Here is a 25,091-nt window from a genome sequence, read left to right on the forward strand (position 1 = left end):
TATGCATGAGGGGTGGGGGGCTGGGAGCAGATGTGTGTACAAGCTCAGTGCTGCTGCTGTAAGCATCGTGGCCTTGATGCCTAACTTTCTGAGGCAGGCCAGCGGTGTCCTCAGAGAGGGGCTAGGGTGTTTCAATCTGTCTAGTGGTCTCCTCGAAGTAAAGGATATATTCATTTTTTTCTGATTATAAATATATGTCTATTATCTACAGTTGGGAACATGTAGAAAAATAGTGAACAGACAGACAATGGCTCCAACCAGGAAGACAATGTGAATGAGCTGCTCCCAGCATTTCCTCTGTCCTGTCCTTCTCCCCCCGCCGCCTCCCCAACTCCAGGCTGCTCTCCCTGTCCCATTCTGCCTCGGAGTCTGAATCAGCCTCTACTTTTACTTCCAAACAAACCTGGGGTCCTCGCCTCCTCATCTGCTGGCTCTCGTGTGCTGATGAGGACAAGGGGAAGAGTAGCGGCGCAGGAAGACACCGGGAGCTGGCTCCCCGCCGTTCCCTAGAGGGTCTTGAGGCCCACGTGTGGGTGACACCCCTTGCCTATCCCACGCATCACCCACCTCCAGGCATAAAGGTGACCCTTTCCTGTTGCTCTGAGAGACCACCATGGGTAGGAGTATCCTCTTGAAGTCTCCAGGGACTGGGGTGAGGGGATGTGTGTGGGCTGAGGAGGGCTAAAGAGGAAGAGAGAGCTCTTGGGAAGTCTCCCCTCCGGTGGGCAGAGACAGGAGGTCTGTGTGGTGGATCTGTATGAGATGATGAGAGTGATGGCAAAGCCATGAATGCTTGCTTAGCAGGGACACCAAGATCTGGGACTCTGGGCCTGCAGGGTCAGCATGGACAAAGTCATCAGGGAGCTTCTCTGAGGGGGCTGGTGAGAGGGGTTAGAGCAGCATTGGGGAGAGGAGGCCTTTCCTGGTGGGCAGAGGAGTGGGGCAAAGGCGTGGAGGTGGGCGGTGTGTGTCTGTTGACAGTGTGTGTGTGGACTGCGTGTGTGTGATGGTGTACTGAGTGTGTGTGTGTGTGTGTGTGTGTGTACGCACACACGTGTGTGGTGGGCCTGGGAGGCTCTGGGGGAAATGCAGGCTAGTGTGCAGGAGGAGTCAGGAGGCTTGCTCTCCACGGGCATGGGGTGGGGTGCTGGGGCTGGCTGCTCCCTGGCTCCCGGCTCGGGCTAATTTTGAGCCGCCTGCTCCGGTTTTAGTCTCTGGGACGCCGTGAAGGTGGGAACGTGCTCCCAGAACCGGAGCAGCAAATTATGCCCAGATCCCAAAGGGGAACGTGTAATTTCGGAAGCTGGCCCAGACCTTCGGAGCACTATGTTTAGCTTTATTTTCTCTCCCTCTCGCACTGGTGAACTGCCGGTTTCCCTCTCACCTTTCCAAAAACGATCTGCATTAAAAATAACAATAAGGCTTCTGTGAGGTTCAGGATGAGAACCAGAAGGGCAGAGCTGCTGCCTGGCTGGGCTGGTCTCTGGGCCGCTGAGGGTTTTACGTGGAGTTCATCTGGTCGATTCAAGGGTCACGCCCCCCGTCCCCCCGCCCCCCCACGACATGTAGCCAGCCCCCTGGAATCCTCCAGCGGCGTGGCTGCATGCCCGGCCGTTCTGCCCTCCTGCCTGTGCTGCTGGGCCTGAACAGCCAAGGGCCGGTTTAGGGGAGGCCAGGGTCCCCCTCAGCGAGGCTCCCTTCCCAGATCAGGGAGGGGACTGTGAGTTCCCAGACTACCTTTTCTGCATTTCCTGACCCCAGGCGAATGGGTCTCCCTGCACCTTCCTGCTAAGGAGGGAAGGACACTGGGGCTTGGCCTCTTGTGGAGACTCCAAGAGCCCCCTGACCCAGGCTGAAAGGACAGAGGGTCTCCCTCCTGGCAGCTCTGGGTCCCCGCTCCGGTCACACCCCCTTCCCCTGCCTCCCTGGACTGTTTGCCCTGGCAGCGCTGCTTTATTCACACCTCTGCCCTTCACAACTCCTGTCTCCTCTGCCCACAAGGCATCTCCTGGCCACCTCCACCTAGACTGGAATGTGTCCCCCCAGGACCCCATCACCTCCTCCAGGACTGTTTTAGTGGTGCCCCAAAATGTCACCCTGCCTGTAGCCCTGACCCCCACCAAGGCTCTCCTGGACCCTGCAGCCCAGGGATTCATCCTATAAAGTATGGATTCACCGTACCGCGAGGTTGCAGGCAAGGATCTGATGCCAAAGGAGAAGGCAGCAGGTTTTCTGTATTAAGAGGTGGCGTGTCTATGAGACTGGTTTGGGGCAAAGTCGTATGATGCCCCGATGTCTGTCCTTGAGAACAGAAGACTCAGAAACGTGCATTGGCTTAGGAATGGTGCCCAAGCAGGGGTTGGTATGGCTCAGCTGTTAGGAGAAACCACCGGCAGTGATGCAGAGCTTGGTGGATGTCTGAGGTCAGGATGATTGAAAGGCTGGGAGGGCAAGTGAGAGTGGAGTCAGCGGTGCCCAGGGCTCTAAGAAAGCAGGCAGGAGACAGGCATGGGCTGAGCCCTCGCACGTGCCTCACCTTGTCCTCGGCATGCACAGCCTTCATCTCATCCACACTCGCTGCTGCTCTGACAGTTCAAGGCTTGTGCCCGTTCTCCAGATGGGGATGCTGACTCAGAGGTCAGGGTCACGTAGAGCACCGGGGCCAGGATTTGGAGCCACACTTGTCCAACTCCAAAGCACACATTCCTCCCACAGCTTTTGTAGCCTCCCTGGAGAGAGAGCAGAGGGTGCCCACCTGAAGAGTTCTGCTCCCTTGGGACCATCCAGTCTTCCCCGACGTGGCTTTTTGAATCCTGTTGCTAACCAGCGTGTTTAATTTGTAGTTTGCAGATGGTCTGTCGGGCTTGGCCCCCACTAACATGGCATCTTCTCCATCCAGTCTTCATGTATGTATTGTTTACCTATTTGGGGGCATCTTGATTTCCCCGGGGGGACTGGGTGGGGTTAGGGAGTTAGGAAGGGAGCAGAGGAGATGGGGGTGGGAGGGGAAGAGAGGAGTTTTCTGAGCCCTGGCAGAAAACAGTTAACCTGCCCTGTGTGGTAATGGAGGGGTGGGGAGAAAGCTAAGCGAAGATTCTCAGAAACAGATGAGTCTTGGTGCATCCTGGGATTTACCTTAATCCTGCTTCCCTGCGTGAGGGCTGAGGTCTTGGGTGGGATTGCATGGGCCAGGGGAAATGGGGAAGTCTCTGGACCCTGACTGCTGGGAGGCGGGACATGAGAGGCCTCTGTGGGCAAGAGGCCTGTGGTACTGCAGAGCCCTGGCTGTCCCCAGCAGGTGCTGAGTGCTCTGCTGGGGCCCACAGTTCACACCTGCAGTTCCTGTTAGTGCTGCGTCTGTCCTCCTGGGCTGATTTCCTAGGTGTTATCTTCAAGGATCATGGGTCCTTCCAGGAAGATGGCTGATGTGTCTAGCTTTCAATACACTCCCGAAGTCTCATGCTGAGGGCCAAGGGGAGCCCCAGGCCTGCAGGGGGAACCTAAGATATAGGAGCTCCTGAAAGTAAAATTTCATTCATGGTGTCAAGAGGAGGCATTGCTGTATTGGGTGCTTTATGGCTTCCAGGAGGAGGCAGTCTATATTTTAAGTGTTTTCTGATTTATCTGTTGTAGAAAATGCAGAAAACACGATAAAGTATAAGGCAGGAAAGTTAAGACCACCTGTATTCCTACCAGTTGGAGATGAACACTTAAGATTTTGATGTGCCTATATTTATAGATATCTCTTCCGCACATAAATACTTAAAAAATAAAATCTGAATCTTATCATGCTTTAAAAACCTGAATTTTCTTTTACTGAAGAGTATATTATAGATGTTTTTCCATATCTTTATATTCTTTACAAAATGCTTGCATGTCATTCCATTGTATGGATTTCCATAAAGTTTTAATTCTTCTCCCATCACTGGACATTAAATTTCTTTTTTTAAAAAAAGACTAAAAAAGTATCTTTCTATTTTTGACTGCATTTGGGTCTTTGTTGCTGTGTGTAGGTTTTCTCTAGTTGCAGTGAGTGGGGGCTACTCTTTGTCGCGGTGCCTGGGCTTCTCACTGCAGTGGCGACAGGCTGCAGAGGGTGTGGGTTTCAGTGGTGGTACCTGGGCTTAGTTGCTTTGCAGCATGTGGGATCTTCCTAGACCGGGATTGAGCCCGTGTCCCCTGCATTGGCTGGAGAAGGCGATGGCACCCCACTCCAGTACTCTTGCCTGGAAAATCCCATGGACGGAGGAGCCTGGTGGGCTGCAGTCCATGGGGTTGCTAAGAGTCGGACATGACTGGGCGACTTCCCTTTCACTTTTCACTTTCATGCATTGGAGAAGGAAATGGCAACCCACTCCAGTGTTCTTGCCTGGAGAATCCCAGGGACGGGGGAGCCTGGTGGGCTGCCGTCTATGGGGTCGCACAGAGTCGGACACGACAGAAGCGACTTAGCAGCAGCAGCAGCCCCTGCATTGGCAGGTGGATTCTTAACCACTGGACCACCAGGAAAGTCCTAATTTCTTAATTTTTATAATTGTCATATTTTATGTTCCTCAGAAGAGTTATTTTTAGTTTACTTTAAATAGATCTAGTGCATTTCTTGTTAAGTTTATTCCTAGGCATTTTATAGCCTATTTTGCTACCCAAATGGAATATCTTTTTTTTCTTAATATTTTTTCTAGCTGGTTATTGCTAGAATATGGAAAACAACATTTTTTTTTTGTATATTTACTTTGAAACAGACTCTTTATTAAGTGCCTTTGTTACTTCTGACAGTGGTTAATTGATTCAGTTGAATTCTTCAAGCAGCTAAGATTGTTTTCGTCAAACAATAATAAATATGTCATTTTCTTTGTAATAGTTTTACCTTATTTCTTTTTTCAGGATAACATTTGGTAATTGAGATGCTAGTGAGCAAACTTATTTAGTTACTGATTCTAATGAGAAATTATCTGTCATTTTTCCATTAATTAATTATGATAATGATTGGTAGTTTCAGGTAGATATTTTTGATTTTGTAAAGTGAAAGTTGCTTAGTTGTGTCTGACTCTTTGCGACCCCATGGGCTATACAGTCCATGGAATTCTCCAGGCCAGAATACTGGAGTGAGTAGCCTTTCCCTTCTCCAGGGGATCTTCCCAACCCAGGGATTGAACCCAGGTCTTCCACATTGCAGGTGGATTCTTTACCAGCTGAGCCACAAGATTAATACCTTAAAAATTAGATATGGGAGTTTAATATTATCCAGTGCCATTTATCAAGATGATCATTTTGTGTTCCATTGTTCTGTTCATACATATATATATTGATACATATAATTGTCCTGCATTCCTGAGGTAAACCCAAATCAGGCAAATGGTCATGGTATTATAGCTGACTGCAAATGAAGTCTTCTTATGCAGTCAATCAGGATAGGTAGTTGGTTGGCTAACTGAAAAAGTCAGTTTAATAGGAACTCCTTAAAAGTCAAATATAAGTACCATAAACACTTTTTTTAAAATCATATCCATGTATCTTCATGTGGCAATCATTAGATATATGCCAAGGCCTCTTTAAATTTGAATCTGCTGTTTGAGTGTTATGTTGTCCTTCTGGTATGAAACACATCTAAAAGGCATTACTTATTATTTTTCCTTTAGGTTTATTAAAGTTTTTGAGATCTTAATGGTAGGTGCAAAAGAACCTGAATGTGGAGTTCTTTTAATGGTTAAGATCCCCTCACACCTGTTTTTTTTGGTCTCTTCACTCATACTTCATTTTCACCATTAAAAAACATCAGTAGCACTAAATTAATTTTCATAGATAAAATGTCCTTTTCTTTGAAAATTCAAATTATATGTATTTATAATGCTTACTGACCCAATTATGACATTAATACAACTGGCATAAGCAGATTTGGGAACAAACAATTCTTGGTGAACATTCGGCTCATCTCTGGGAGCTGCAGTGGATAAGTTAGATTAGCTGCAGGCTTTCATCTGCTCCGGACCTTCACTTGTTAGCAGAGAGAATGGTTAGTTTTTGTTAATCCTGGTTAAGGGGAAGTCTGTAAGGAGAAGTTTTGGTGTGTGTTAGTTATCGAGTTAGATTTGTTATTATTTATGTAGGATTTTTGCATATTTGTTCATATGTATTACTTCTAGGTTGTCTTTGTTAGGTTTTGGCATCAGGGTTTTAAATGAGTTTCGTAAAATATTTTCTGAGGTGTACTCTCATTTTGTGTGCTCTTGAACAGTCTCTGAGAGATGAGAATGATTGTTTAAAGGTTTGAAAATACATGAGAGCGATTCTTTATGAATCTGAATCATGCGAGTTGGAAATTACATGGTATTTTAATAGCCTTGTTTTGTGTATAAAATGTGTAAGAATGTGAATCAATCTAAATTTAAAAAATGATTAACAGTCATGTAATTTAAAAGGTGGTGGCCAAATGAATTGTGTTTATGGTTTAGCTGGTAAACAGGATACCTATAATCTTTCCTTGAAAATGGTGGTTATATGATATGAGTTTTGAATTATAGAAGATCTTCAGGAATACATGTTTTATACAATTGGATAAGATGTGTCTGCTCTGTACTCATTTTATAAGACTGGGCCCAGCATCTATTTTGGGGTGGAGATTCTTTGATCACTTTCTACGTCTTCAGTCAATTTGGTGCCTTAGATGTCATCAGATATTGTTTATTACATTGGTATGGATTTACACATATTACTATAATAAAAGAAAATGCTTCTGTATCTGTTCGGTTTTTTTATCTGTTCATTCCTGAGGTTTTAAATTTATGCTATTTTATTTTATTTTTTGCTTCGTTAGGCTTAATAGCATTTCCTCTATTTTATGGTTATTTTTCATCCAAAGAACTGGCTCTTTAAAATTTTCGATTCTTCTGTGTACTTTTAATTTCTTTTTCTTTTTAACTACTTGCTTTTCTTATCTGACTGTACTGACTAGGACCATAAGTCTAATACTTTGTATAACTGATAATAGAGAGTATTCTTATCTGATCTAATTTAAAATGGAATATTTATGTTTCACCACTGAGTATGAAATTTATAAGCTGAGTGATTATTGCAAGCTAGGAGTTTTTATCATGAATGATGTTACATTTTATTGGATGTTCCTTATGGATCTGTTGAAGTGATCATATGTTTTTTCTCTTTTAATCTATTAATGTGGTGAATTACATTAATAGTTTTTTTTTTTTTAATGCTAAAACAACTTTATAGTTCTGAAACTATCTATCCTGGTCATGTTACATTATCTTTTTTCTGCATTGCTGGGTTCCGTTTGCAAATATTTAGCTTAGGAATTTTTTTGCATCAATTTTTAATGAATGATAATGGCTTGGGACTTCTTTTTCTGATACTGTTTTTTTCAGGTTTTGGTGTCTAGATAATTCTAATCTTATAAAACGAGTTGAGGCATATTTGCTCTTTTTCTAGTCTTTGAATAAATGACAAAAGCCTGACATTATCTGTTGTGTGAAGGTTTTGGTAGATTCATTTGTAAAACTGTCTAGACTTAGTGTTCTTCTTGGGGATATTTTAAACTGCTGATACCATTTTTTAAAATGTTTATAGGGCCTTTGAGATTTTCTGTTTCTGTGTGAGTCACTTTCGGTGATTTATATTTTATAGGAATTTATCCGTTTCTTCCTAAAATTATTGACATAGGATTTTTCATAACAACCTCTTACTTTAAAAAATTTTTCTTCACCTTCTATTTATGTTCCTTTTCATTCCTAAGGTTATATTTTATTATTCTTACCAGAATTTGTCAGATTTTTAAAAATCTTTTCAAAGAACCAGTTTTTAGCTTGCTAATTTAGCTCTATGGTTTCCTAGTTTTCTAGCTTCTAGTTGTTTCCTTTATTATTTTCTTTGCTTCCTTGGTGGCTCAGATGGTAAAGAATATGCCTGCAATGCAGGAGACCTGAGTTTGATCCCTGGGTTGGGAAGATCCTCTGGAGAAAGGGAGGGCAACCCACTCCAGTTTTCTTGCCTGGATAATTCCATGGACAGAGGAGCCTCGTGGGCTACAGTCCATGGGGTCGCAAGAGATGGATACGACTGAGTGACTAACACTTTCCTTTGATTTTTAGAGGGCTTGTTATATTTTTAACCTCTGAAGTGTGATGTCTAGTTCATCAGTTTTCAGACTTTCCTCTTTTCTAATGTAAGCATTTAAGGCTATAAAGTTTCCTCTAAGTACTGCTTTATGCATCCCACAATTTTGATATGTGATATTTTTGTTGTTTTCTAGTTCTGAGTACTTTCTTATTACTGTCATATTTCTTTTTGACACTTGAATTGTTTAAAAGTATGTTTTAGAAATTCCTGACTTATGTTTGCTCTTCTTTGTGATCTCTGTCTACTTTTTCTTTATATGTTTGATGCTGTGTTATTCTTTATATATTTGATGCTCCAAACAATTGTAGCATTCTTATATCTTTCTAGAGGATTCAATCTTTTAATGATATGTAGCAAACCACCACTCCTTGCTTTTTAAAATCTCAACTAATGAGTTTTGCCTTAAACGCTGCTTTGTCTCATGTTAATACAACTAAACCATGTTCTCTTGGTTAGTATTTTCCTAATATATCTTTTCTGTCTTTTTACTTTCAATTTTTCTGTGACTTTATGTTTAGGTATCTCTCTGATGAACAGCAAATAGACGGATTCTGGTTTTGTGCATCCTGACATAAACTCTTAGAGAGTTAGACAGTCTAATATATTGTGTTTTACTGATACATTTGGATTTATTTCTGCCATCTTGTTCTGTGTCTCTATTAGTTCTACTCTTTTCTTTTTTTCTCATTTTTTCTATTGAAAAATCCCCCCATCTTTTCATTCCTTCTTCCCTTTTCAGTTTCAAAGCTATGCATTGTTTTTATTCCTTTAGTGATTAGTATAGAAACTTTAACATGTATCATCAACTTAGCAAAATCTAAATTTAACTGGTGTTTATAGCTACTTCCAAAATATTACAAGGAACTTAGGATGCTTTAATTCTAGTCACTTACCAATCATGAACTTTTGTTCAATATTTTAGTTCTACCGCTATAAATGACATTTTTAAAAGCAGTGGTTTTTTTCAAGTAATCTTTTTTTTTATTTTTAGCTAGACCCACATTGACCGTTTTGTTTGGTAGACCAGTCTTCCTCATCCTGGGATCGTCTTTCTTCCTGAAGAAGAGCCTACAGAAATTCCTATAATTAGGATCAATTCATTATAAACATTCTCACTTCTAAATTATTTCTTGGAAGTATTTTTGTTTCACTGTTATTCTGGAACTACTAGTCTCACTGACACTTACATCCTGTCATCACTTTGAAGATCCTGCTTCACTATCTTCTGGCTTCCCTCGCTGTTGTTGTCTTCCTAAATCTGAGGACTGTCGTTTTGCTTTTAATTAGTTCTGGATAGTTATCTCTTCAAATACTGTGCGTTTGTCATTCTCTCATTTCCTTCTGGAACTGATTAGATCTATGATGGACCTGCTCTATTCTCCATGGCAGTTCAGCTTTATTTCATATTTCTTTGTGTTGCACTCTGGCTAATTTCTGAAGATATGTCTTCTAGTTCACTAACTGTTAAAAAACTTAATCAGAATATAGCTGATTAACAATGCTGTGATAGTTTCAGGTGAATAGTGAAGGCACTCAGCCACACATGTGTCCATTCTCCCCCAAACTCCCCTCCCATCCAGGTTGCCACATAGCATTGAGCAAAGTTCCACGTGTTATACAGTAGGTCCTTGTTCACCAAGGCTTAAGTTGCTTCTAAAGGCTAACCCCATCTATTGAGTTTCTAGTCCCACTATTAATATTTTTATTCTAAAAGTTCTCTTTTTTGCCCCAAATCTGCTTGTTGATTTTTGAAAGTCTCTTATTCCCTTGCCATATTTTTAATGCCTTTTAGTTTTTAAACAGTTTTTTTTCTTAAAATTCTATTTCTGATAATTCTGCTTTCTGTTGTCACAACAGGTCTGTCTGCAGTTGTTTCTAACTGACTTTCACTCATGGTGCCTTGTTCATTGTGTGTTTCACTATTTCTGATTGTGAACTCACGTTCCTTGGAACTTTATCTGAGAGTTCTTTGAGGCCTGGATGAAAGTCACATTCTTTCAGACAGGACATGTGTTACTTTTACCAAATGCCTGGAAATACTACAAATCCAGATTCACTTAAAACTAAATGTTTGGCTTGGGCTTTTTGGACCCCACCGTCAATTTGCATTTTGGCTCCTTATTTCTTTGGCTTTTTGCTTTTTCATTTGCACCCAAGTATCTTCTTTATATTCCCATCAGTTCAGCCATTTAAAAAGGATTTTAAACATATATCATTGGTTAATTTAGGTGTTCCCACTTGGAGCGTTTCTCTGGTCCTCCAGTTTGCCATTTTGCTAGGTCTCTGTTAGAGTTTTCCGTTGGACAGTCATGATGCTTCATGCACATTCTCTTTCCTTCAGGACCAGTACTCTAACTTCTTGTTTGCGAGACCCTCTGGAGACTTCCTGAGACCATAAATTGATCATTTGTTTTCTTCCATTTTTACTCAACTCTTTAACACTTGCCTTTGTCCTCATATTATCCCCCTTATTTGGAACCTTCATCTTTTCTTCCTATTGTTACACAGGCAAGTCCTTGCTTGTCAAATACCAGGAGCTCAGATGGCACTTCCATTACTGCAGAGCCCTTTTCTAATCTCAAACTCAGACGAAAGGAAGAGAGAAACAGTCTAAAGTTGCTGTAATTTTACTTTGTCAGCTAGGAATCCAGCAAGGTGGGAGAAGTAAGAGGGAGAATGGGATCAGAGGTTTTTCTCCTGGGCTGAAGAGTTTGTCTTCTGTGGTGGTTGTGGCAGTCAGATGCTGGCTGGCTAGGTCAGAGCCACAGTTCTTGTGCATGGACTCTGATATAAGAGTTTATTAAATAAAGGAGAGCTGATTTTTTCCCAGAAGGGAAAGGCCAGGCCAGGTGTGTTGCTTTAGGGATGTTTCTATAGTCTTGGCTGTGTGGACCCTTGACGCTGCGAGTTTAGACACTTGATGGGTTAATTTTCTTGGCGCTAGATGCATATTATTCAAGTTTCTAAACCATGGTTGCCAGTTTATGATTTGACAGTGAAAATACTTCTGTTTGGAGGATGTGACCTTGGGATCTGGCCTGTGGTCTCTCTAAAGGCTCAGCAACTGGGAAGTCAAATTGTGAATGGAGATGAGTAAAGAATCAGAATGAGGAGAGAGAATTCTGGGATCTGAAGTTGAGTGGGCAGCTGTCCAAAATGGATTGAAACATCCATCTCCACTGGTAGGGACAGCTTTCGTCCCTAAGCTGGGGACCATCCCCCTGGTGATGCTGGTGTAAACAGCGAGGAACAGTCGACTCTTACTCCTCTTCTCTTCCATTTCCAGGACTGATCAGTTTGTTTCTTCCCTGACATAGTCCTTCCCTCGATGTATTAGTACAGTCTACCCACTATGGTTCAGGCTCAGTGTAGAAGCCTCTCCTTGCTCTGAACCACCTCCCCCCTACCCCCCTCCCCCCACATTGATTTCATGGTCTGATTCTCTGAGGGCAGCCCTATTTCCCTTAATTCCAAGGTTTGGGGGAATGCTTCATTGCAGCTCATGGATACTGACAAGAATTTATCCAAAGACTTTGAAGCAAAGGTTTTCTGAGCAAAGGAATCAATTACAGGGTGTGGCTCCCAAGTGAGGAAGCATTTCCAGAAGGCAGCCAAGACAGTTTGTCTCAGTGCAACGTGCTTGCATCTCTGACCTTGAGAGTTTCAGGGGGAGTATTTTAACTTTAATAACATGAAGTCTTTTTACCTGTACTTTTGTATCTATCAGATGTGCTAATTAGGAAAGTACTTAGCTTCTTCTTAAAGGAGGTTTCTTAAGGACATGTATTTGGCACTGCTGGTTCCGCAAGGGTTATTGTATGTACTTGAAAGTAACGCAACTGTACTTCTTTAAAAATATCTCTGGTTTAGATGTGTTGCCAGTGCAGCCCGGCCTCCCCCCACTCCCATTAGTTCTGATTAGGGAGGTTTGATGCCTGTCACTGTGTGTAATCTGGACCTGCCTTTGTGAGTCATTCCTTCTCTCATTTTCTCAGAGCAAATACAAATCGCCCATCAAATGACAAGTGAAGGCACAGGGGAGGCAAGGGGAGGGAAATCAGAGCCGAAATCTGTTAGCTATTTGGAGTAATTGGTTATTTGCTGTGTTTGCTGGTTGGGAAGCAGAGCACATACTTTACGGTCTCTCCTGTTACGGGGGCTGGAGTCACCCGCCGATATTGGATCCTCGTTGCCGGAGCCCTTGGCTCCGGGCGCCTTTCCCCTGCTTGGCATTCCTGTGGTCTCCTCGGGGGTGCACCCCTCCTCCCTCGATGCGCACTGCAGGGGGGACAGCCCAGGGTGAGACTTGTCTGGCGAGCTCCAGGGCCTCATCAGGGAGGAAGAGACCCTAGCTCCCTCCCAGAAGCCCTCCCTGCCTCCTCCCCCTACTTCCTTCTTCCCAAGAGGTCTTTTTCCTGCTCCACAAGGGACCTGTTTTCCTATCCAAAGGAAAAAGATTCATCTCTTCCCAGAGGGAAATTCTTGGCTTTCCTTGAAATCTACAGGACAGGAAGTTCTCTCTGAGGTCTAATTTCATGCCTTCCTACCCTTGATGGTCCTGTCATCATCCCTGCCCCCTCCTACTCCCCAGCCTGAGTCCAAACAGTGCTTGGAAGTTGGTTCAGTGCTCACTGCTGAGTACAAGTGCCCCAAAGGAGCTTATCAACCTGCCCAGTGATGTGAGCACCTCTCTTACATTCACTGAGGCATGAGAAACCAGCTTGAATTAGCAGCAAGTTCAAAATATAGAATATTTGGAAAGTAATATGACTTTGTGTATGAACACTCACACAGTAACTAGAAAGCAGGTTGACTTTGGCACATAGTAGGCTCCCCCAAAATACTTTTAAAATTGAATTTAAGATAGCTAAGATTAGTGTCTGTAGTTTGATGAATGCTTCTGCAGCCCTGGGAAGGCCTTCAAAAATAGTTTTTCTCTTAAGTAGATGGTTGGAACTTTTGTTAAGCAAAACTGTCTACATAGGCAGAATGAAGGTAAGGCAAGCTTTTGCCCAGGCCTCGTTGGAATCATCACAGAGTCTGAGTTAGCCATGTCTCATTGTTTTCTTCACAGGTTTGAAGACTCTGATTGTCTTTCATTCACCCTACTGTATAGATTCCATTTGTTTGGGCTTTCTACATGGGCTATGGGGTGATACTGTCCTTGGAGGACTAAGTCATGGGCCCACATACAAACCTTAGGCTTCTGAATTTGGAAAGACATTTCCCACAAGTCTCCCACCTCACTTGGGCCCTCCATCTGGAACAGGCCAATAGTCAAATTGTCAGGTCCTGACCCTTCTCTGTTCACCATCTGCTTGACTGCCAGATTTCAGGCACACTTATTCACTGGGCCTTTTGGAAGCAATTCAGCGTTTTGGTTAAAGGTCTTCCTTTCCCTCCTGCTTCTGCTGGTCCAGCTTGAAGTCAGAGTAAGCAGAGTGCTGATCCCTCGGCAGACACGGAGGCAGAACTGCAGGGAATGTCAACAAGAGGCTGAAGGCCCGGTGCTCCACTCGTGGAAATAATTAAGGGATTCTTTTTGCCATGAGAGTGTAGAGTTCGACAGAATCAGCATGGTGGCTGGCTGTGGGTGTATGTCTGTGTGGTTTTGAGGGGCATGAAAAGCTTAGTGTGCATGGGGTAGGGTAAGTTCTGAGTTGGGTGTTGCACGTCTAGGGGTTTGTCTGGTTTACGTGTAGGTGTGAGCACTTGTCTGTTACATCTGTGTTTAGTTTTTAAATCTTGGGACATTAATTAAAGAGCTAGACAATCATCATATCATCATTCCAGTTCTGCAGATGTTGAGCTATGGGGAAACAGCACTGGGGGTCAAACTGGTGATGTTGACAATATCAACAAGAGCGTTTATCATGGTCAACTTTATAGGTCACAAAATATCTTTGCAGACATCATCTCGAAGCCTACACTAATCCCAGTGTTGGGTTCTTACATTACGATCTTGATGATAATGATTTGTGCTAATGCAGAAATTTTTTTCAGCACCATCTAGGATGGCTACCTTCTGGTTGACATAGGCAATGAAGGCCTGTTTTCAAAAATGGACTTCTTTTTTAGAGGTGGGTGTATAGTTCCCTATAGTGACCCCAAGGTTTGACATTGTAACCTGGGTGATAAAGGAATTTGACCACAGGCTCTTGTATTTGATTTAACTGGTCATCCTGGGGAGAGAACACAAGTGATATCCTTTTTCCTCCCTAACTCTCCTAACATCACAGAGAGTCAGGCTTAGAATGATTGTTGTCAACTTTGCCATCCACATTCATGAAATGCATTAGGCTTATTGAATGAAAATGAGAGATTAAATGTTCTGACTGTGCTGTGCTGATTTGGGTCTTCAGAGGGATTAGGGTGCCCATTAGACTGGATCAAGCTTGGAGAAGCAAGTCTTTGTTACATGGCTCTGGTTGCTCAGGAACTGAATGTTGGCTATTAGCTGAAATTGGAGAGGCAGCCAGTCTGTGCCTTGATCAGACTTACTTGTTCAGCTGGCTGAAGGGTGAAGGACTCTGAACCTTGGGCACAGGGAAATAAAGCTCTGATGGCCAGACTTCTTGATGAATCCTGAGGTGACACTGTAACAATCAAGCCTTTTGCATTTGTTTCTCTTCCTTTCCATGTTCCAAGACTAGATGCTTAGCTCTTGCAAAATGAGGTCAAGAGCACACTTGGAACTAGAAAACGTGTGACCATTTCCCATTTGGAGCTTTGAATTATGGAGCTTTCCACAGAGGGTTGCTTGGCTTTGGTGCATCTGGGATAATAAGACATGGGAGGACGCTCCTGTTTCTGTGCGGCTCATTCTTATGCGGGGGCTAACTTCTTCTTGGGCTTCTTGAGGAAGGGAAAGAAGACATGGTCATGAAGTAACTCCATCAGAAGCCAGGTTAGTGAAATAGCAGGGATGATATTTTCAAGTCACATCTGTGAGAGTGTTGAAAATATGACTATTTTTCTGCAATTCAACTTAATCTGTCTTTTGAGCTCACATTTTTTCCTGGCAGAAAAGTCATAGTAATTCTTCAACCATTTAGGTTTAAGCTTTAGTTAGTTTTGGATTTTTCTCCCTTGTCCTTACCCCTGGGAGAGAGCTAAATTCTGGGTTGGGCTTCTGTAATGTCATGACCTCCATATGAAGGGGCCCCTGGTCACTAGTGTGTGTGCACCCTGGATCTACTGGGCACACAGACCATACAGACACTGTCTCATTATCTTGACCAGAAGACCCTTTCAGGTATCCTGGCTTCCTCTCTTCGCTGCCTTTCAAGCCTTTCTGGGGAGCATGGTACCGTGTGACAGCTTCTTTGTGACTCTGGGGTCTACAGGATGTGATAAGGACTCCTGCAGGCTCTCTCTCCCATGACACCAATGCAGCCATCTGTCAAATGCCACAAGCCCCAGTTTCTCTGGCAGTTTGTGAACAGTTGCTACTTATCAGATCCCCAAAGTTTAGGAGAGGTCTCTTCCATGTATACTTGGAGCTAACCTATGGGGGAAGGTGTGGGTATGCCTTATCAGAAGGTACTACAGATCTTAAAGAAAATGTGGTACACATATACCATGGAACATTATTCAGCCACTAAAAAGAATGAAATAATACCATTTGTTGCAAGGTGGATGGACCTAGAGAGTGTCATACTGAGTGAAATAAGTCAGACAGAGAAGGAGAAATATCATATGACATCCCTTACATATGGAATCTAAAGCTGCCAGAACTTACACAGGACTGGGAAACAGACTCTTGGAGGGCACAGACAGAAACTTGTGCACCAGGACCCAGGAGAAAGGAGCCGTGACCCCACAGGAGACTGACCCAGACTTGCCTGTGAGTGTCCAGGAGTCTCCGGCAGAGGTGTGGGTCAGTGGAAGCCTGCTGCAGGGTTGGGGCCACTGAGTATAGCAGTACATGCATGGGATCTTTTGAAGGAGGTCGCCATTATCTTCATTACCTCCACGGTAGTTTGGCCCCAGCTAAATAGCAGGGAGGAAACACAGATCCACCCATCCACAGAAAACTGGATTAAAGATTTAGTGAGCATGGCCCTGCCCTTCAGAACAAGACCCAGTTTCCCCCTCAGACAGTCTCTCCCATCAGAAAGCTTCCATAACCCTCTTATCTTTCTCCATCAGAGGTCAGACAGGCTGAAAACCACAATCACAGAAAACCAACCAATCTAGTCACATGGACCACAGCCTTGTCTAACTCAATGAAACTATGAGCCATGCCATGTAAGGCCACCCAAGATGGATGGGTCATAGTGGAGAGTTCTGACAGAATGTGGTCCAGCAGAGGAGGGAATGTAAAATCACTTCGGTATTCTTGCCTTGAGAACCCCATGAATAGTATGAAAAGGCAAAAAGACAGGACACTGAAAGATGAACTCCCCAGGTCGGTAGGTGCCCAGTATGCTACTGGAGATCAGTGGAGAAATAACTCCAGAAAGAATGAAGAGATGAAGCCAAAGCAAAAACAACACCTAGTTGTGGATGAGACTGGTGATGGAAGCAAGGTCTGATGCTGTATAGAGCAATATTGCATAGGAGCCTGGAATGTTAGGTCCATGAATCAAGGTAAATTGGAAGTGGTCAAACAGGAGATGGCAAGAGTGAACATCGACATTTTAGGAATCAGTGAACTAAAATGGACCGGAATGGGTGAATTTAACTCAGATGGCCATTGTATTTACCTCTGTGGGCAAGAATCCCTTAGAAGAAATGGAGTAGCCATCACGGTCAACAAAAGAGACCGAAATGCAGAACTTGGATGCAGTCTCAAAAACAACAGAATGATCTCTGTTTGTTTCCAAGGCAAACCATTCAACATAATGGTAATCCAAGTCTATGCCCTTACCAGTAATGCTGAAGAAGCTGAAGTTGAATGGTTCTATGAAAACCTACAAGGCCTTCTAAATATCCAAAAAAGATGTCCTTCTCATTATAGGGGACTGGAATGCAAAAGTAGGAATGTACTTGGAGTAACAGGCATATTTGGCCTTGGAGTACAGGATGAAGCAGGGCAAAAGCTAATAGAGTTTTGCCAAGAGAACACACTGGTCATAGCAAATACCCTCTTCCAACAACACAAGAGAAGACTCTACACATGGACATCACCAGATGGTCAACACCAAAATCAGATTGATTATATCCTTTGCAGCCAAAGATGGAGAAGCTCTATACAGTCAGCAAAAACAAGACCAGGAGCTGACTGTGGCTCAGATTATGAACTCCTTATTGCCAAATTCAGACTTAAATTGAAGAAAGTAGGGAAAACCACTAGACCATTCAGGTATCACCTAAATCAAATCCCTTATGATTATACAGTGGAAGTGAGAAATAGATTTAAGGAACTAGATGTGATAGAGTGCCTGATGAACTATGGACAGAGGTTTGTGACATTGTACAGGAGACAGGGATCAAGACCATCCCCAAGAAAAAGAAATGCAAAAAGGCAAAATGGCTGCCTGAGGAGGCCTTTACAAATAGCTGTGAAAAGAAGAGAAGCAAAAAACAAAGGAGAAAAAGAAAGATATACCCATTTGAATGCAGAGTTCCAAAGAATAGCAAGGAGAGATAAGAAAGCCTTCCTCAGTGATCAGTGCAAAGAAATAGAGGAAAAGAACAGAATGGGAAAGACTAGAGACCTCTTCAAGAAAATTAGAGATACCCAGGGAACATTTCATGCAAAGATGGGCTCGATAAAGGACAGAAATGGTCTGGACCTAACAGAAGCAGAAGATATTAAGAAGAGGTGGCAGGAATACACAGAAGAACTGTACAAAAAAGATCTCCACAACCCAGATAATCACGAGGGTGTGATCACTCACCTAGAGCCAGACATCCTGGAATGCAAAGTCAAGTGGGCCTTAGAAAGCATCACTAGAAACAAAGCTAGTGGAGGTGATGGAATTCCAGTTGAGCTATTTCAAATCTGTGAAAGTGCTGCACTCAATATACCAGCACATTTGGAAAACTCAGCAGTGGCCACAGGACTGGAAAAGGTCAGTTTTCATTCCAATCCCAAAGAAAGGCAATGCCAAAGAATGCTCAAACTACCGCACAATTGTACTCATCTCATACGCTAGCAAAGTAATGCTCAAAATTCTCCAAGCCAGGCTTCAGCAATGCGTGAACCATGAACTTTCAGATGTTCAAGGTGGTTTTAGAAAAGGCAGAGGAACCAGAGATCAAATTGCCAACATCCGCTGGATCATCAAAAAAGCATGAGAATTCCAGAAAAACATCTATTTCTGCTTTATTGACTATGCCAAAGCTTTGACTGTGTGGAATCACAATAAACTATATAAAATTCTGAAAGAGATGGGAATATCAGACCACCTGACCTGCCTCTTGAGAAACCTGTATGCAGGTCAAAAGCAACAGTTAGAACTGAATATGGAACAACAGACTGGATCCAAATCAGGAAAGGAGTGCGTCAAGGCTGTATATTGTCACCCTGCTTATTTACCTTATATGCAGAGTACATCATGAGAAATGCTGGGCTAGATGAAGCACAAGCTGGAATCAAGATTGCCGGGAGAAATATCAATAACTTCAGATATGCAGATGACACCACCCTTATGGCAGAAAGTGAAGAAGAACTAAAGAGCTTCTTGATGAAAGTGAAAGAGGAGAGTGGAAAAGTTGGCTTAAAGCTCAACATTCAGAAAACTAAGATCATGGCATCTTGTCCCATTACTTCATGGCAAATAGATGGGGAAACGATGGCAGACTTTATTCTTTTAGGCTTCAAAATCACTGCAGGTGGTGACTGCAGGCATGAAATTAAAAGATGCTTACTCCTTGGAAGGAAAGTTATGACCAACCTAGACAGCATATTAAAAAGCAGAGACATTACTTTGTCCACAAAGGTCCGTCTAGTCAAGGCTATGGTTTTTCCAGTAGTCATGTATGGATGTGAGAGTTGGACTATAAAAAAAGGTGAGCACCGAAAAATTTATGCTTTTGAACTGTGATGTTGGAGAAGACTCTTGAGAGTCCCTTGGCCTTCAAGGAAATCCAACCTGTCCATCCTAAAGGAAATCAGTCCTAAATATTCATTGGAAGGACTGATGTTGAAGCTGAAACTCCAATACTTTGGCCACCTGATGCAAAGAGCTGACTCATGTGAAAAGACCCTGATGCTGGGAAAGATTGAGGGCAAGAGGAGAAGGGGACAGAGGATGAGATGGTTGGATGGCATCATGAGGACATGAGTTTGAGTAAACTCTGGGAGTTGGTAATGGATAGAGAGGCCTGGCGTGCTGCAGTCCGTGGGGTTGCAGAGTCAGACACAACTGAGCCACTGAACTGAACTGAGAAAAAAAAAGACAAATGAACTTACTTACAGAGACTCACAGACTTAGTAAACGAACCTATGTTTCCTGGGGGAAAGTGATAGTTAGGGAGTTTGGGATAGTCATGTACTTACTGCTATATTTCAAATAGATAACCAACAAGGGCCTATTTATAGCACATGGAACTCTGCTCAATGTCATGTGGCATTCTGGATGGGAGGGAAGTTTGGGGGAGAACGGATACATGTATATGGCTGAGTCCCTTCACTATTCACCTGAAAACTATCACATCGTTGTTAATTGGTTATACCCTAATACAAAATAAAAAATTAAAAAAACAAAAATAAAACTGTGAACTCTAGATATTTAAGAGATCTAATCTTAATTTTGAGCAGCTCATTCATTTAAAAAGAGGAAAGATTGAAATATACGTTAATAACAAAGCAAAAATATGAAAAAAAGTCACCACAAATCTCTGGTTCTTGCTTCCTCTCCCTCTCTATACGTTCATCTCTTCTGTATATAGTATGAGAAGGCTGAAAAGGACAACCTTTTAAACCTATTTTTTTAATGGCACATTATCTGCTTTAGGAAATTTAAAAGCCAAGGGTCCAGCTTTCCCACCCCTGGCTGTTTAGGCATTCGTATATCCATCAAATATTTACTGGCCTCCAGATACATGCCAGGTAATGTTCTGAGGGTTGAGGACATAGTGTTCAAAAAGATAAAGATCTCTGCCATTATGGGACATAATAAACAAGAACCTAATTAAAATACATGGAGCGAGTGTCTGATGGTGATAATTACTAGGGAGAAGAAGTTAGGAAGGGAGAGTGAGAATTGCTGGGAGGGCGATCGTGATTTAAAATAAGGTGCGTAAGGAGGGTAAACAGATCATATTTAGTCGAGACTTGAAGGAAGTGATGCAGTGACCCATGGCTCGATCTGTGGGAGGAATAGAGCTCCTCTTGGGAGCAGCCTGAGAGTGCTGGCAAGGTTCATGGACTGGGTGGGCCACTGGGGTGGGAACAGCATGAATGAGGCAGAAGTGAGGACATGAGACGCGGGAGGTGTGAGGGGCTTGTTGTTTTCAAGGGCTTTGGCCTTATTCTGAGTGAGCTGGCAAATCATTGGGGGGATTTGCTCAGAGAGGCGACATGTTCCGATGTGCGTGGCTATTGTGTTGAGAATAGATTTGGGGGCAAGAGAGAAAGCAGAGAGGCCAGTTAGAAGACTGTTGCGATAGTTCAGGTGATGGGGACTGAGGCCATAGTGATAAGGGAGAAGCGGTCTGATTCCAAATGTGTCCTCTAGGGGGCGCCAATAGGATTCGCTGATGGATGGAATGTGGGGCATGAGGAAGAGGCCCAAGTGACTGCGGGGGTTTTGGTTCAAGCATCTGGAAGGAAGGAGTTGTACTTGCTTCTGTGAGGAAGACTGTGGAAGGAGCAGGTGGGTGGGGGCGATTAGGAACTGGATTCTGGAGATGGCACATTCAAGAAGCTTATTAGATGTCCAGCTGGAGATGTTAAATAGGCAGCTGGAGTTCAGAGGAGTCAAGCAGGTTGGAGAGAGTCATGTTGGGTTCCTCAGTGTATATGTTACTAAAGATGCCAGACTCCAGGAAAATCCCGGGGGTTGAGAGTGGATGGGGAAGAGAAGAGGTCTGAGCATGGAGCCCTGGGCCACTCAAGTGATCAGAGCTCAGGTGACAAGGAGGAATCAGCAGAAATTGAGAAGGTATGGCCAGTAGGGTGGGAGGACCACGGCTATAATGCTCTGTAAGGCAAACGGGATATTTCGCAGACAGAGGAGTGACTGCTTACATCAGATACTACTGCTGGTTGACTAAGGAGGCCTGAGTCCTCGGTGACCTTGACAGTCATGTTTTGGTGGCGCAGAGAATGGAAAAACAAGAATTAGAGACATGTGTAGACAACTCTAGATGTTTTTCTGTGAAAGGGGAAAGAAGATGAGAACCAAAAGTGGGATTGGAGGGTTTTCTTTTTGGAGAAGGCAATGGCACCCCACTCCAGTACTCTTGCCTGGAAAATCCCATGGACGGAGGAGCATGGTAGGCTGCAGTCCATGGGGTCGCTAAGAGTCGGACACAACTAAGTGGCTTCACTTTCACTTTTCACTTTCATGCATTGGAGAAGGAAATGGCAACCCACTCCAGTGTTCTTGCCTGGAGAATCCCAGGGACGGGGGAGCCTGGTGGGCTGCCGTCTCTGGGGTCGCAGAGTCGGACGTGACTGAAGCGAGTTAGCAGCAGTAGCAGCAGCAGTGTTCCATTTATGACACCGATGGGAATGATCCAGGAGAAAAGGAAGTGTGATGACAAGGAGAGGATGAAGAAGATCACGTCCTTGAGGGGGTCAGAAAGCATGAGTGCAGGGGTAGCCTTGGGTCAGGGTGCACGTGGAGTCACTTCGTAAGCAGGAGGGAAGACAGGTGCGATGCCAGTATTGGTGTGCTTGTGGAGGGGTGGGGTGGTCTCTTCTGATGCTTCTGTTTTAAAAGAAAGAGGAAGCAGGGTCACCGGCGCAGAGTGATGACAAGGAGGAGGTGTAAGAGGGCTGGGCAGAAAGGAGAAGATATGGAGAGCTGGTGTGTTCAGAGGAAGGAGAGCGAAGACCCACGGAGCTGAGGTGGAGTGGATGACAGCACTGGACCCCTTTGAGGCTGAGACATGAGCTTGGAGTGAGACCAGCCTCTGGTTTGCTCTTTTTAAGCTGCATTGGATGTGATGGGAAAGAGCTGGGTTTAAACCTAGGTTGGGTTGGCCAGAAATACAATGCAGCAAGAGAGGGCCCAGGGAATTTACAAGTGGGGGAGGGCAAAGGGGCGAAATATAAACTAGCTAGGATGTAAATTATGATTATGCAACGCGTATGATTTCTGTCAAGAATGAGGGCAGTTGGAAGAGGATTTCCCTGTGGGATGTGGGATAAAAAGGGGACAAAAGTCACTGAGCAGCCAGTCAGCTGGGTTTACCAGGGGTTAGGAAGGTCACTGGCTCTGCTTCTCACCAGTGTGCTTAAGGAGAACCAGCCATAGAAATCACCTGGAACTTGGAGGGAGGAAGAAATTACAGCTGAGAGTTCTTAGGGAAAGTTGAGTGTGGTAAGACAGGTCCTGTTTGGTGGTCAGTTGCTAGTTCTTCAAAAATTTTTTAAACTCTGATTTCTGCTTTTGTTCTTTTAGAGGTTATCTGCTTGTGTTTTATCTTCTGTTCTTTTTTATTTTAACAGCTTTTTTTTTTTTGAGATAATCCACATATGTACAAGCCCCTATTTGAAGTGTGTAATTTAGTGGTTGTTAGTTTATTAACAGAGTTGTGTACTCATCACCCATCGTCAATTTCAGAATGTTTTCATTATTCCAAAAAGAAATAATATACCCCAAGAGCAATTGTCTCCCATTTTCTCTCAACCATTAGTCCTACTTTTGGTCTCCGTGGGTTTGCTTATTCTGGACATTTCATGCAAATGAAATCATGAAATATGTGGTCTTCTGTGATTAACTTCTTTCATTTAGCATAACATTTTCAAGGTTTATCCATGTGGTTGCCTCTATCAGTTCTTCACTGCTTTTTATTATCAAATAATGTGCCACTGTTTGGGTGTATCACATTTTCTTTATTCATTGATAGACATTTGGATTGTTTCTACTTCGGGGCTTTTATGAATAATGCTGCTATGAACATTCATGTATGAGTTTTTGTGTGGACATAAGTTTTCATTTTTCTTGGAGAATTCCTGGGTCGTATGGTAACTCTCTGTTTAATCTTTTGAGGAGCTGCCACCTCGGTTTTTGAAGTGACTGCAATACTTTACATTTCTACCAGAAGTGAACGAGGGTTCTGGTTTCTCCGCATCTTCATGAACACTTTTTATTATCTGACTTTTTGGTTATGGGCATCCTAGTGGTGTGAAATGTTCTTTCATTGTGGTTTCTATTTGCATTTCCTTGATGGCTAATGATGTTGAGCATCTCTTTATGTGCTTATTAGCCATTTGTATAACTTCTCTTGAGGAAAGTCTATTTTAATCCATGGTTCAGTTTTATTGAGTTGTTTGTCTTCTGATTTTTGGACTGTATGAGTTTTCTATATATTCTGTTTACAAATCCTTTACCAGATACACACAGGCATATATTTTCTCCTGTTCTGTGAATTATCTTTTCATTTCCTTGGTGGTGTGTTTTGAAGTATCCTGTTGTTCTTTGTTTTCAAAAGGTTTCAGCTTTAAAATTATGTAAGGAATACATGTACACAATGAAAAATTATAAAACTTTAAGTGATACACAAAATAAAAGAAGTAAAACATTTGTAATTTTATCATTCACAGATAACTGCTGTGAACATTTGGGGTTTGATCTTTTAACTAAAAAGAGTTCTCATTATTCAGTTTTTAACCTTTTTTAAAACTCATCATCAGTTGTGAATAACTTTTCTTGTCAGTGAACACTTTTACAACATCATTTTTTGTTGTTGTACAACATTTAATCACATGGATGTACAATTTACCCCAAAAATCTCCTTATTGTCAGATGCTTAAATTGCTTTTCCCTGTTATCAGTGTAGTAAGTCTTTATACTTTATCTCCCTTCTTTGAATAGATTTCTAGAATTGGAGTGAGGGATCACAGTGTAGGCACATTTTTAGGGCTATAGAAGCATGCACCCCGATTGCCTTCTGGGGAGATTGTGGCCAGCTATGCTCCTGCAGGCAGGGAGAGAGCCAGTCCTCGGCCAGAAGCTAACCTGCTCCACATATAACAAACAATACTGTTGTTGGTGACACTATGTGGTAGGCACTGTCTAAGCACTTTATGCATATGACTCATTATTCCTCACAATAACTCTATCAGATTGGTACTAGTATTTTTCCATTTTACAGATGAGACCCTTGAGGCACCAAGAAGTTTTGTCCAAGGTCGCACAATTAGGAGTGACAGGATTTGAACACTGTGAGAGCCAGACTCCTTTCTGGAAGAAAGCCTGGTACTGTTAAGTACAATGCTGGCTGTTGCTTGAAGATAGTCTTTGTAATGCAAAGAAAGTTCCCTTTTATTCTTAATGAGAGTTTCATTTAGAAATAACTGAAGAATTTAACAACGTCTCACATTCCCTTCTTTTTTGCCTATTGTAGATCAGAGATTGGCAAAGTTTGTCTTAAATGGCCAGATAGTAAATATTTTAGGTTTGGGGTCATAGGGTCTCCATTACAGCTACTCAGCTCTGCTGCTGTAGTTCAGAGGCAGCTACAGGCAATATGTAAATGACAAAGCCAGGTGGCTGGCTGCTGGGCCATAGTTTGCAAATTTCTGTTACAGATGATCACTAGGGTTTTCTCTCTTTGCTTATTCATACTGAGTCACTCCTGCCTTCTGGAATTATCCAGCCTGACCAAGCCAGATATACCGCTGCAATCTACTCATTAGTATTTTTATCTAGGATACTTACCTCGTGATTCAGGAATGGGACTGGTGTGTGTGTGTGTGTGTCCTGGTCAGCCTTCACAAAATGAATGGGGGAAACTCGTCTTTTTTCTGTGCGGTGCAGTGATCATTTTTTCTTTGAAAGACTGATAGAAACTGCCTCCAAAGAAACCACCTGGTCTGAAGTCTTGGAGGTAGTTCT

At 43.1% G+C, this 25,091-nt stretch overlaps 1 protein-coding gene across 15 annotated transcripts in view; it reads left to right on the forward strand.

The window, feature by feature from the left end:
* Positions 1–25,091, forward strand: part of DYSF (dysferlin) — a 222,678-nt gene that overhangs the window by 158,767 nt on the left and 38,820 nt on the right. For 7 of the 15 annotated variants that reach the window (XM_068979167.1, XM_068979226.1, XM_068979233.1 and 4 more), the window contains one exon: positions 2,844–2,906. The exons of the other annotated variants lie outside the window; for them this stretch is intronic. In XM_068979167.1, the coding sequence (XP_068835268.1) occupies positions 2,844–2,906 (63 nt within the window). The remainder of the gene's footprint in view (positions 1–2,843; positions 2,907–25,091) is intronic. 15 annotated transcript variants of the gene reach the window in all.

Source organism: Capricornis sumatraensis, chromosome 1 (assembly GCF_032405125.1).
Source record: "Capricornis sumatraensis isolate serow.1 chromosome 1, serow.2, whole genome shotgun sequence".
In the NCBI taxonomy this organism is placed as follows: Eukaryota; Metazoa; Chordata; class Mammalia; order Artiodactyla; family Bovidae; genus Capricornis; species Capricornis sumatraensis.